The following is a 13,342-nucleotide window of genomic DNA, read 5'->3' on the forward strand; positions in this document are numbered from 1 at the left end:
GCTCTTCACTGCGCCAAAGCCCCCAGTGGCATCACTAGGGCGGGGCAGCTGCTCAGGGCACAGAATTGTGTGTGGAGCTCCAGCTACTCCTGAAGGACCAACAACACTCTTAGAGGAGACCTCGATTCAGCCCTGCAGCACCTTAGAGACCAACAAGATTTTTGGAGTATAAGCTTCTGAGAGTCCAAATTCCCTTTGTCAGAGAGCTTTGACTCTGGAAAGCTCATATCTCCAATATCTTACAAAGGAACTTGTAAATTATCTTACAAAGGGATTTCAAAGGGAGATTAGAAAGAGAGACTGCTGAATTGCAACTGACAGCAAAGCTCAAGACAATGCAAACTCCTGGACTGAATCGAGACCTGGGTTTCCTGTCTCACTACCAAAGCTGATTGCTCCACGCCTGCTCTCTCTCTGCATATCACACCTAATCCAATCACACCTGCTATTGTCATTCGCCTGCCAATGTCATTTGGCATCTGAAATCACTCCACTTTGCAATATATAGGACGGATGGACTCGTATTCTAGCTTTTCCTCTCAACGTATTTTTCTTCTTCTTCTTAGTACGTGGTCATCCCGACACGCCGGGCGACAGCTGTGGCTTTGCAGAGCTTCACATCACACCTTCTGGGAGATGCTGGGAGTCCCTACCTGATTGGATTTGTAAGGGCTTGCTGTTTTATTTAATGGATTGTTTGTGTTGTTCATTGCATTGTTCTGTGTCATTCCTTTTGCATGGTTTATTAACTGTATAGCTCACCTGTGTTATCCCGGCTTAGCCCATCCTCCTCAGAACTTGGGGGCTAAGCAGGGTCAGTTAAGACTTGGATGGGAAAACCACCAAGGAAGGCCGAGGATGCTGCACAGAGGAATGGCAAAACCACCTCTGAACGTCTCTTGCTTTGAACACCCTGCAGAGGGGATTGCCGTGAGTCAGTGGCAACCGGACAGCACGTTTATTGATTCATGCCGTTCGCCTTGAGTCTCAGCGAGAAAGGCAGACTGTCAGCAAAGAAATGCAAAATCCTGGTGTCATCCGCCAAAAAAAGAGGGCTGCCTAATGCATGAAGTGGCCCCATATGTTTTAATCCAAGGGGATTGGCAAAACCCACCCCAGAGGATCGTTGCCAGGGCTGTTTTTGGGCAGGAACGCACAGGAACGGAGTTCATGCTGGCTCCCAGGTTGGCCACGCCCAACAGGAAATCATTAGCATAATAGGCCACACCCAACAGCAGGAACTCATTAGGATTGGCTACATTAGGGGTGTGTGGCCTAACATGCAAAGGAGTTCCTGCTACAAAAAAAGCCCTGGGTTTTGACAACAAACAAGGTAAACAGAATAAGAAGCAAAAGGTGGGTGTGGCCGGATGACTACACTTCTGGTAACATGGGGGTGCGGCCTAATAGGCTAATGAGCCGTGCTATCAGGGGTGTGACCTAATATGCTAATGAGTTTCTGCTGTTGGGTGTGGCCTATTATGCTAATGAGTTCCTGCTGGGCTTTTTCTACCAAAAAAGCCCTGATCGTTGCACATCTGTTCGGCCAACAAGATGAGCTCTATGCAGAGCAGTGGCTATTATGGATGCCAAGGGACTGCATCAGCGTCAGGCTGGTGAGGTACAAGAAGAGCCAATTAGGTTTAACAATGAGAAGCCATCAGACAAGGGGATAAAGGAGTGCTGACCAACATTCCTGTTCCTTGACCTTGCAGTGCTCTCGGAAGCGTTCACCCTCTTCCCGCATCAGCTTTGGTCCGGAGGAGCTCAGTGTGCTGATTTGCCCTCCCCCATTTAAATCCAGTATGCAAACTCAGAATAAGGCTGTCCTTTCGAAGATCAGACGCTCTCTTGCTTCCCACAGGTCCCTGTGTTGTTGTTTTTGCACCGTGTCTATCTGCTGCACAGAATTGTGCCGAAAGGTGCTGAGCTCCACCAACATATCCCCCCTGCTGTACTGCAGCCAGGGTTCAGAATGCGGCCCAGCACGAAGGGAGCACTGCCCCCAGCCCCCCTCCCTTCCATACAGCTCACTGTTTAAGTGAACTCTCTTAATCGATAGAGGCCTTGAGATGCTGGCCAGGATTTCCTGCCCATCTCGTTTTTTTTCAAAAAATTCCATTTGTCTATTTGTTTAAAGCCCTTAGTGGTCTGCGACCCTCATACTTACGGGACCGCCTCTCCCGTTACAACCTCCCGTGCTCCCTTCGGTCATCGTCTAGAGCAGTGGTGTCAAACTCATTTGTTACGAGGGCCAGATCTGACATACATGTCACTTTGTTGGGCCGGGACATATGTGCCATAAAACGTAATTCCAGGTACCAGAGATAGAAACTTTATAAAAGATAGCAGCTGGTAAGCTCCAAGTTGATGTATTCTCACTGCAAGGCCCCATGTGCTGGGAGGGGGGGGGTGCAAAGGAAAACCCATATGGGTGGACTGGAGAGGCAGCAGTGCCGTACGGGGCAGATGCTCCCACAATGCTTGACTGCTGCAGACGAGGTTGTTCCGCTGTGTTGAAGCCACAGTGGAGTGGCTCTGCCTACTCCCCCCCACCCAGCACTCCCTCCCTTGCATCAGTTGCTTGCGGGCCGCACAAGAGCCCTGGATGGGCCGGAACGGCCCCCAGACCTTATGTTTGACACCCCTGCTCTAGAGGCCTCTTGCAGGTGCCCGACCCCAGGATGACTCAGTTAGCTGTCATCGGGGGGGGGGGCTTCTCAGTTGTGGCCCCTCCCCTGTGGAATCCACTCCCGGATGACACCCATGCCCTGCCAGACTTGTTTCATTTCTGCAGGGCATATAAGGCTGAATTGTTTAGGTTGGCCTTTGGCGTGTAATCCGCTTGTTTGAATTGTTTCTATTCATTGGTATAGTGCTAGCCACATAGTTTTAATAGTTTAACATTTTTTAAAATTTATTTTATGATTTATTAAATTCAACTTGCTAGGCAACCGTCCCCTGCAAGCAGGGCTCGAGGTGGCTTATATCAAGTAAACAAAGTGATACTCCATCAAATAACATTAAAAAAACCCTACTAAAAACAGTATACTTCAAACAATACAACTTCCTTATATAGGATCGCGAAATATTTCTGTTCCCACCAGCTCCCTGAGCGAAGGGGGTGGAGGGCTGGGGAAGAGGGCATGAAGATGCCGGCCATCAATGTTTAAGGTTAATTTAATGTTAATATTAATGTCAGTTTGATATTAATATTTTATATTATCTGCTCTTATGCTGGTTTTAACTTTTTTTAATATGGTTTTGATGTTGTAAGTCACTGCGAGACCCTTTGAGTGAGTGGTGACTAGAAAAATCTAATTAAAAAATAAACAAATTAATGTTTTCGAAGGCTTTCACGGCCGGAGTTCATTAGCTGTTGTAGATTTTCCGGGTTGACACCTTGACACAGAGAGTACTCCATCTTTCTGTGCTATACCTCTGAGGATGCCAGTCACAGCTACTGGCGAAATGTCAGGTCCTACAATGCCAAGACCACGGCCACACAACCCGGAAAATCTGCAACAGCTAATGAACTCCGGCCGTGAAAGCCTTCGAAAACATTAATTTGTTTATTTTTTTATTAGATTTTTCTAGTCACCACTCACTCAAAGGGTCTCGCAGTGACTTACAACATCAAAACCATATTAAAAAAAGTTAAAACCAGCATAAGAGCAGATAATATAAAATATTAACATCAAATTAAATTAATGTTTGTTTTAAAGCCTTTTTTTTAAAAAAAAGAAGTGATCAAAGATACAAACGTTTGCTTATTTCGTTTCAAATCAGCCACCCCCTCTCTGGTGTGAGTTGCCACCAGCAAGTGACCCACCAAACCCGGACTGAGTCTATCCTGGCTGTGATCTTGGCCAGTGTTGTGACTGGCTTCACGCTTGCCTTGCCAGTCCCCACTACTGACAGCGTGCCTTTGTTTTTTGAAACACCTGGCTGTCAAGTGTGAGGAGGCCCAGTTTGGATCAGCATCATTGTATTGGTGGGGAGAGCTAAGTCTCCTCTCAATGACATCTTCCCAAGCTGGAATCAGAATAAACCAGAGAGCTACTAGCCAACAACGTGAGTCAGAAAGCAAATGCCAGCCAATTCAAAGTAGGCCTCTTGCCACAAAAAATTTTTGGACTGGTTGCTACAACTAGAAATTTAGTAATCGGCTTGCTCCTATTCAAGTACTTGCAATGGAACGGAAAGAGAATTTGACGAAGAAGAAAACAAATAAGAAGCTATACTGTTTTAGAGAAGAAACTAAGCTGAATCAAGAGGTTGACATCTTCCAACTTTATAAGACTTCTTACTCATGAGGAAGTTTGGGGAAATGAGTGTAAAAACCGGTGTGCTCATCGAGGATATGATTATGTTGGACTTTGCTTTGTCTACGCCTGAATTCTTTTACCATATTGTGAGATTAATAGCTTCACAAATGGATGCTCATAGAATTATTAAATGTGTCATTGTTAATTTTACCACAGTGGTTTTTGGTCTGTTGACATTCAATTCAGCACAGCAGCAAACAGCCTTTAAGATCAGGAAAGCCTTAGCATTAAAAAAACAGCAACAACAAACGAACATGTCAACCAAAGGCCTGGGCCTGAAGAAATGTTTGCACCTGGCACCTTTCAAGCCAGTCGCACATTCACTTTATTGCCCGTGGAACCACTGAGCATGCATGTGTGAACCAAAACAGTGTGGAATGGCCTTCGGGGGTCAGAGTGCCGCAGAAAGCACTCCTGGCTTCGGGGGGGGGGGGACGACGACCCTTCCTACAATTTTTGCAAGTTGAAAGGGGGAGCCAGTTTATCTGGAGGATCTCCTTTCTTCGGTAAGGTTTATTTTTCTGCTGCAGAGTTCCCCACGCATCTTGGTAAGGAAGCAATCACTTTTACCTTGTCATATTGAATAAATTGCACTCCTGCCGCAATCGGAGACCCTGGAAATAAGCTAACCTCCCCCCCCCCTTCCTCTGCTTCCTCTGCAGATCTCTGACCTGATACGCCAGAGCACAAAAGAGTCCCCGCTCTGGGAATTCCTCAGCTTAGGTTACGCTCTCATGCTGTGTCCCTTTGTCGTCGTCCTGGGGGGGATGTTTTTCCTTGCCACGGCTCTCTTCTTCCTAAGCGACCGAGCCAAAGCTGAACAACAGTGAGTATCCGTACCAGGGTAAGGGCGAGGGGGGGACTGATGGCTGTGCTCTGGCTACATCCTGTTCAACAAAAGCCTTGGCTCTCCGTGCAAGGAAGTGTCTGGTTTTATGAACAAAGTTCAAGTTCAGTGGCACCTTTAAGACCAACAGAGTTTTATCCAAGGTATAAACTTTTGTGTGCATTCACACTTCTTCAGATACAGTGAAATGGAAATTTCCAGTCCATACTTATAGGTAGAGGGTGGGCAGTCAATTAGCATGAGGTGTAATGAAGATGTTTAACAGATTCAAGGACCAAACAGGAATAACAAGCTTAGTTGACACGGTTTTCATTTGTTGGGGTTTAATCCTGGGGAAAACATAGTGAAGGAAATAAACATGTCAGAATTGGAGATTGATGGGCAGATGTACCCCTTCTTAATTGTGGGATGCTGAGAGTAATTAACTGAGGCTATCTGGTTTTATGTCAGCATTCTAAGGCTGGGTTCGGACATTGTGTGAAACCGTGGTTTCATTAATGTAAACATGATTGAAAGCAGCCTGCTCTGCTAGCTATGGTTTAGTAAGGTCCAGCAAGCCAGGATCTCAGGTTTGTTTATTAACATCTGATGGTTTGAATACAGATATCCTGCCTTAATCCTGGCAGCGCCTTCCCAGGCTATAGAGAGAAGGTACCTGGTTTCACAAATTAATACAATTTCTCAAATTAATTAAAAAAAAAACCTCTCAGGCTGGGGCAAGTGATGCACTGTATTCTTGGTGTTTGGGGGGGGGGCAACAGTGGGAGGGCTTCTAGTGTCCTGGCCCCACTGATGGACCTCCTGATGGCACCTGGTATTTTTGGCCACTGTGTGACAGAGTGTTGGACAAGATGGGCCATTGGCCTGATCCAGCATTGGCTTCTCTTATGTTCTTATGTTCTTAACCATAGTTTCCCATTTCATCTGGACCGAGCCTAAGTTTAATCGTGATTTTGGATTAGCAGAAGGCAATCTAACTCTAGTTAAGCCATGTGCGTGCACTTGTACATCATGGATAACTGAGTTAGCCTTAAGCTCCTGCCAACCTAGCAGTTCGAAAGCAAGAAATTGCAAGTAGATAAATAGGTACTGCTTCGATGGGAAAGTAACAGCGTTCCGTGCGCCTTGGTGTTTAGTCATGCCGGCCACATGATCACGGAAATGTCTTCGGACAGCGCTGGCTCTTCGGCTTTGAAACAGAGATGAGCACCGCAACCCTAGAGTCGGATTCGAGTGGCTTTCGAGCAAGGGAACCTTTACCTTTACCATTGCTTCATTTCACACCACACATGATGGAAACTGGAGGGGGGGGGCAATGCACACATGAGCCAGGTTCATGCACAGTCTAAATTGGTTTTCTGAAGGTAGGCAAAGAGTTTTAACCAGGTTCAAGCCTGTTGTGATTCCCGATTAAAGGAGCCAAGGCTTTATCTTTCGCAGAAAGGGCATGTGATCCCGAAAAAAAGAAACATTAGCATCCTCACAAAATCAGCTTCCCCAGGATTTGGAATAGTTTGGAGTTAGGAAACAAGCCATGGCAGCCAAACGATTTTTAAAACTGCTTTAAATTGTAGCACAGTCATGGCTCAGGTTTGGTTATAATAGCACATAAATTCCCATGGTACATGGGAGATTCCAGTGTTCCGACTTGGGTATTTTTCACTGTGCCAGGTTTCCTTCTCTGGATTAATTTTGGGTTAGGGGAGAGAAGAAGAAGAGAAGAGATTGGGTTTATACCCCACCCTTCACTACCCAAGGGAGTCTCAGAGCGGCTTACAAACTCCATTCCCTTCCCCTCCCCACCACAGACACCCTGTGAGGTGGGCGGGGCTGAGAGAGCTCTGACAGAAACTGCTCTTTTTTTCAAGAGCAGCTCTTATCAGAACTACGGCTTGCCCAAGGTCATCCAGACAGGTGCAAGTGGAGGAGTGGGGAATCAAACCCGGTTCTCCCAGATTAGAGTCCGCGCACTTAACCACTACACCAAACTAGTCCTCATTTTGGAGGCAGCTGAGGTAGCACTTCCTTGGATTGAGATGCACAGCTGAATGCAGCGGTTGTTTCTCTTCACTGTGTTACTTTCAGTGGGATTCACATTCTGGGGGACAAACTACACCTTACATCTACCATGTGGTTGCCATGGGGACTTGCATCAAGGTGCCAGCTGAGGCTGCTGCCTCCCTGTTTTCCCCACACAAAATGGTCCCAGAGGGTGTTACCTGTGCAATAAGGGGGGCTGCACATGCAAGCATTCAGTGCACACAGCCCCCCTCCCCAAAGGTATTTCAGGTCAGGGAAGTGGTGCAGGAGGGAAGACAGGAATCTTTCCTCCCCTGTGCCACAGTCCCAATCGAAAATGAGTCTGTTTGGTGCTACTGAAGTGAATTCCCATGGGGACCTCGCAGCTATCCTATGCGGTGCATCCCCATGGTGATCATGTGGTAGATATAAGGTGTAATTTAGACCCTAGTATGAGGGATCATAGGAGCTGTGGTGGCTCAAGTGGTTAAGACGCTGAACTGCAGGCTGTGGAAGGTCGGTAGTTCAGCAGTTCGAGACCCGAGTGTGCCACATGACGGAGTGAGCTCCCATCTCTAGTTCCAGCTCCTGCCAACCTAGCAGTTCGAAAGCAAGCAATTGCAAGTAGATAAATAGATACCACTTTGGTGGGAAGGGAACAGCGTTCTGTGCGCCTTGGTGTTTAGTCATGCCGGCCACATGACCACGGAAACGTCTTCGGACAGCGCTGGCTCTTCGGCTTGGAAACGGAGATGAGCACCGCAACCCTAGAGTCAGATTTGACTGGCTTTCGAGCAAGGGAACCTTTACCTTTATGAGGGATCATAGGCTTGATTATCTCTGTATTGGGAATGCTTCCTGCTTCTCTTTGGCACCCACTCCGTAGCCATTCACAAAGGGGGTATGGAAAATCACTAAGAAGGTTGGGCTTATTTTGTGGAGGATGAACATGTTTGCACAACATTATGCCCCTTTCCCAGCTATAGCACTGATGTATAAATAGTCTGTGTATGTCTCTCTGTGTACGCACATAATAGCGCATGGGTGCAGAGTCCCACCATGAAAGAAAGTTCTTTCTGAAGCTTGTCAAAGCCAGAACAATAAAATAAAAAAACGGGCTACGTGTTTTTGAGTACTGAAACTGATTTGGACTATCTCCCTGTTGGCAACTCCAGTAACTCAGAAGATGCTACCACATGATAACCACAAGAACTTTTTAGGGGTTAGTTGTGGGCTCTCCCCCCCCCTTTATACTCACTGGCCAGGAGGTGGGAGTGGAGGAGTCTACAATATTTATAAATATTTTCAGTGCCAGGAGGAAATCTAAATTCTTTCCGTTTAAAAAAAAAAGTTTGAAGCTGGCAGATTTTTGTGGACAGATGTTCCAAAACATGTGGTCCTGCGTGCTCTTTTGTGGGACTGTCTTTACATTATGCAATACATTTTTCAATACCCTACAATTTTATCCTTAATGGATTTATGAATTTAGGGTTCTAATCCTTGCATTCCCACTGTTTTTCAGGAAGGCAGTTTCCAGGCCTCTTCCTTTACCCAGGAGTAAATGTTTACTCCTGCTTGTTTAAAGCAGACAAACTCTGTGCCAATAAAATCTGGCTTCTGTGATCTGCATAAATCATGCAACATGAAGCAAATCTGCCTCATTTATTCTGGTTTTGCTAGCAGTGGAAGGGCTCTCGGCCACATTTTATATCCCTTACCTTTCCCCTGTGGTGTTCATGCTTGGCCCCATGTTATAGCATCTTTGATGAATGCCTGAGTTGCTTTTTTTTTTTGCAAAAGAGGGCAGTTCTCCAGGGGTGTTGTTAGGGAGGCGGGGTGGAACTTACTGAAATATTTATGTATATGGGGGTGTTTGGGGTTCATCTACCGCCTAGCGGATGACCTTGGTTGAGCTTTCGAGTTGGCAGCTACTCGCTCAGGAGGATTGGGATTGTCGGACTCTGTTGATTTTAGAAACCAGCGCCACAAATCAAACTTTTACAAGATCGGCTTCATAAGCAGGAGTGGGATTAAAGAAGTAGCTATGCAGGAGGGGGAGGAAACAGTACTACTTTGCTGCAGGAGGAGGGGGAGAAAAGAATCTTCCGCAACCCCCCTGTTCCTTCTGTGCACCAACAGGCTTCTGTCAAAGGGAGCTTTGACTCTCAAAAGCTTCTACCCTGGAAATTGTGTTGGTTTCTAAGTGGTTGAGATGCTGAGCTGCAGACCGGAAGGTTGGTAGTTCAGCAGTTTGAGACCCGAGTGCCACATGACGGAGTGAGCTCCCGTCTCTGGTCCCAGCTCCTGCCAACCTAGCAGTTTGAAAGCAAGAAATTGCAAGTAGATAAATAGGTACCGCTTCGGTGGGAAGGGAACAGCGTTCCGTGCGCCTCGGTGTCTAGACCTGCCGGCCACATGGCCACGGAAAGGTCTTTGGACAGCGCTGGCTCTTTGGCTTGGAAACGGAGATGAGCACCGCATCCCTAGAGTCGGATTCGACTGACTTTCGAGCAAGGGAAACCTTTACCTTTACTAAGGTGCTACTGAGCTCAGATCTAACTGTTCAGGCTTACATTGGGCTCACAGTGGTGTTGCATGAATGTGGGACACTATTGTGTGTCAAAAACTTTACCTCAAGAGTGCTGCTCTGGTTGCCTTGGGCCGCTTTGTCCAAGGCAGGTGGGATGTTTGCTAATTTAGCGTGTGCACTGAACATAACAGGTCTATCATGTCAATATTCCATGCGCTAAGACGTATTGTTTTATTTACTGATAGCATTTGGGGAGGCGGGGTGCAGCGAGAGGACCCCGAGTTGTGTTTTGCCCTGGGTTGCCTTTCTGGGGCCCTGAATACACGTGAAGCTGAAATTCTGCAACATGAACTCCAAAAGTGTAATTTGGCTCGACAGTTAATTAGGGCAGTGGCTGATATGGATTGCACTGGTGGAGGGGTGTGGTGGAGTTTAATGCTTTGCCCCTGTGCTGTTTCCCCAATCAGAAATGACCCCCCCTCCCCCCTCCCGGCTGCTTTCAGTCAAATTGAGCCTGTCTTATTATCCTTTTCTCTGGGGGCTTAAAACAGTCCAGGTGGGTCATTTCGAATCTGGGGAATAGCGTGGAGAAGCCTAATTAGCTCAGACGAGCCTGTCTTCGTCAGAGCTCGAAACCCAAGCAGGGTCAGTCACTGTCAGGACTTGGACAGGAGACCACCAAGGAAGGCTGGGGCTGCTGATGAGTAGCGGAAGGCAATGGAGAAACACCCCATGATCCTGGAGTCACCCTAAGCCCTTGTGTCTTCAGGGGACACGATTATTATTAAATGACGTGGGGTGTAAAGAGCTGTTTCTCTTTGAAAAAGAAAAAGAAAGCGAACCATTCCCAGCACTGCAAACCCAATTCATATCACGCCTACGCCCACATATAACCACTTCAGTCAGTCAGTCAGCCTTTATTGGCGTAAAACAATACCTTAAAAGGGGATTACTATAAGAAAATGTACATATAAAACCATACATATAAAACCAAGTACTTTGCAAACTACATAATATTGCATAATGTTACATAAAACAATTTGTTACAAAGTGTTGCTCATTTTGATCGTTTTCCCTGACATAGCTTTATAGCTGATTATAAAAACAAGTAAAATATTGGTTGCGTTTACATGTAACAACTTTTAGGGCTGCAAACCCACATTAAGAACATAAGAACATAAGAGATGCCAATGTTGGATCAGGCCAAAGGCCCATCCAGTCCAACACTCTGTATCACACAGTGGCCAGAAATACCAGTGCCATCAGGAGGTCCACCAGTGGGGCCAGGACATTAGAAGCCCTCCCACTGTTGACCCCCCCCAAGCACCAAGATGACAGAGCATCACTTGCCCCAGAGTCCCTATCTATACCTTGTCGCTAATAGCCACTGATGGACCTCTGTTCCATATGCTTATCTAATTCCCTTTTGAAGCCATTAACACACTCTGGACTCTCTCATCTGAATGCTGAGAGGAGATGACTCTGGGCAGTAGTTTAGGAAGGCTGGAAGCGGTAGGCAGAGGGGTTTTGGTGCCTTGGAAGACTCATTCTTCTGAGCTTGTCATTCCCAGTCATGCATGGATTTCTCAATGTGCCATTTCTGCAGACACATACATTTTCAGTTCCAACCTCAGTTGGTGTTACTCGTGGACGTGGTTGCTGGATTGCATCTCGCATGCCTCTGTATTCAGGGATTGCGCCGCTTGAAGGGTTTCTTAACGGAGTTCCTGGCAGAACAGTTTTCAGGGAAGAGAAGTGACGTGTGTGTGTGTTTGGGGGGTGGGGTGGGGTGGCATTTCTAACTCTGCTCTGAAAGAGATCCAGCATCAAATTAAATCATGCAAGCAGATTAAATAGCCAGAGTTTCTTTCTTTATAAACCTGCTCCATCTGCACGGATGATTCTGAGCCCATAACATGCGGTTTTAAGGTTTTTCTTGAATGTGTTATTTTTTTCGGGGTGGATTCTTGACCATACCAGGAGGGAAACTGGAGGGCGGAGTTAAAAAGGGCAAGAGTCCAGTAGCACCTTAAAGACTAACAAAATTTGTGGCAGGGTGTGAGCTTTTGTGAGTCGCTGTTCACTTCTTTAGAAATAGATAGAATGTGAGCCCATCAGTTCTTATATCTTGGAGAGTGGAGTGACAGTAGCAGGTAAATGACAATAGCAGGCTTGATTGGATTAGGTATGATATGTAGAGGGGTAGAAGGCATGTAGGAATCAGCATTGGTCATGAAACAGGAAACCTAGGTCTCTGTTCAGTCCAGTGGATGCATTGTCTTGAGCTTCATTATAAGTTGCAATTCAGCAGTCTTTCTTTCTAATCTGCCTTTGAGATTCCTTTGTAAGAGAACTGCTACTCTTAGGTCAGCAACTGAATATCCTGCAAGGTTAAAATGTCCCCCCACTGATTTTTTGAATGTTGTGGTTTCTAATGTCAGACTCGTGGAGGGCAGAGAGTAATGGGTGTATAGGTAAAAGAACCTGCCAGAAAGCTTGAGAAGCCAACTTTGCTAGCAGCATCTTCATTGCCCCACTTGTGGATCTAGAGCTCATGCTGAATTCTTCCTTGGTCCTTGTCAGGATCCCAGAAGAATCCAACCATAGGCTAATCCATTCCAGGTCTTCTAGGCCCAGTCTGGATATATTCCTATTGCATTAAACCAGCACTCTGAGTTTGCCTTTGGCTACACCACTGGCAGATACCGCTCTTTCCCAAATGCAGTGCTTCAGTCTTGAAGGCTAACGGCTTGCTTTTGAAAAGGGGGAAAGGCTGAAAACTCAAAAGTACGCAGTGTCAAACCAAAACAATGGATTGAGGAAGGATTTCAAAGGCGAAGCGGGACGACACATTTGGCAATAGAGCTCTGAAATCCTCCCCCCCATTCCTCATCCACCTTTCCCCAAATGGCACCCATCATGGAGGCATAGGGTTACCAAGTACCTACCTTCGATTTGGTGGGGGACACAGGGTTCCCAGCCAGAACATCCCTCAGTGGAACACATCCCCGCCGTACCATGCTGTCGCCCAGACATGACGCCAGCACGCTGGGCACGTAGCTGGGCGACGCTCTGGCAATGGTATGTTGATGGTTGGTTTGGAAGGAAATAGGGTTGCCGCCTCTGGAGATTAGCTACGTGCCTAGCGTGCTGGTGTCACATCTGGGCGACAGCATGGTGCGGCACGTTTGTGTTCCATGCGGGAATGTTCCTGACAAGACGTGTGAGTCCCCCGCCGATTCAAGGTAAGTACTTGGTAAGCCTATGACTGGAGTTAGGGTCAAAGGTCAATGGCTGAACTGTCTTCTTCCCATTTCCCCCAATGTTTTCCATTCTGTCACACTTATGTTATGTTATGTACATGGACCGCCACCAGGGGTCCGCGGACAAACCAGAGCTTGGATCCTAGAACAATGGAAACTTCGGATCCTGGATCCCCCAGCCCCAACCAATAGCCACCTTGGCGAGACATTCAAACCCTCCAATGGGAGTGGGGGGGGTTGCTGGCGGACATGTATATAGTTGGCCCCGTGGCCGTTAGTCTTTAGTCTTTGTCTATGTGAAGTACAATAAACGTGTGCTACAGCATGTCATCGTCCGAGTCCTACATGCAGCGAA

General features: G+C 46.8%; 1 protein-coding gene across 1 annotated transcript in view; it reads left to right on the plus strand.

The window, feature by feature from the left end:
- SPNS2 (spinster homolog 2 (Drosophila)) overlaps positions 1–13,342 on the plus strand; it is a 173,311-nt gene that overhangs the window by 140,227 nt on the left and 19,742 nt on the right. Inside the window, exons 10-11 of the mRNA XM_015427844.1 lie at positions 567–665; positions 4,991–5,154. Of these exons, the coding sequence (XP_015283330.1) occupies positions 567–665; positions 4,991–5,154 (263 nt within the window). The remainder of the gene's footprint in view (positions 1–566; positions 666–4,990; positions 5,155–13,342) is intronic.

Source organism: Gekko japonicus, unplaced genomic scaffold (assembly GCF_001447785.1).
Source record: "Gekko japonicus isolate JY-2015 unplaced genomic scaffold, Gekko_japonicus_V1.1 scaffold677, whole genome shotgun sequence".
Taxonomy (NCBI): domain Eukaryota; kingdom Metazoa; phylum Chordata; class Lepidosauria; order Squamata; family Gekkonidae; genus Gekko; species Gekko japonicus.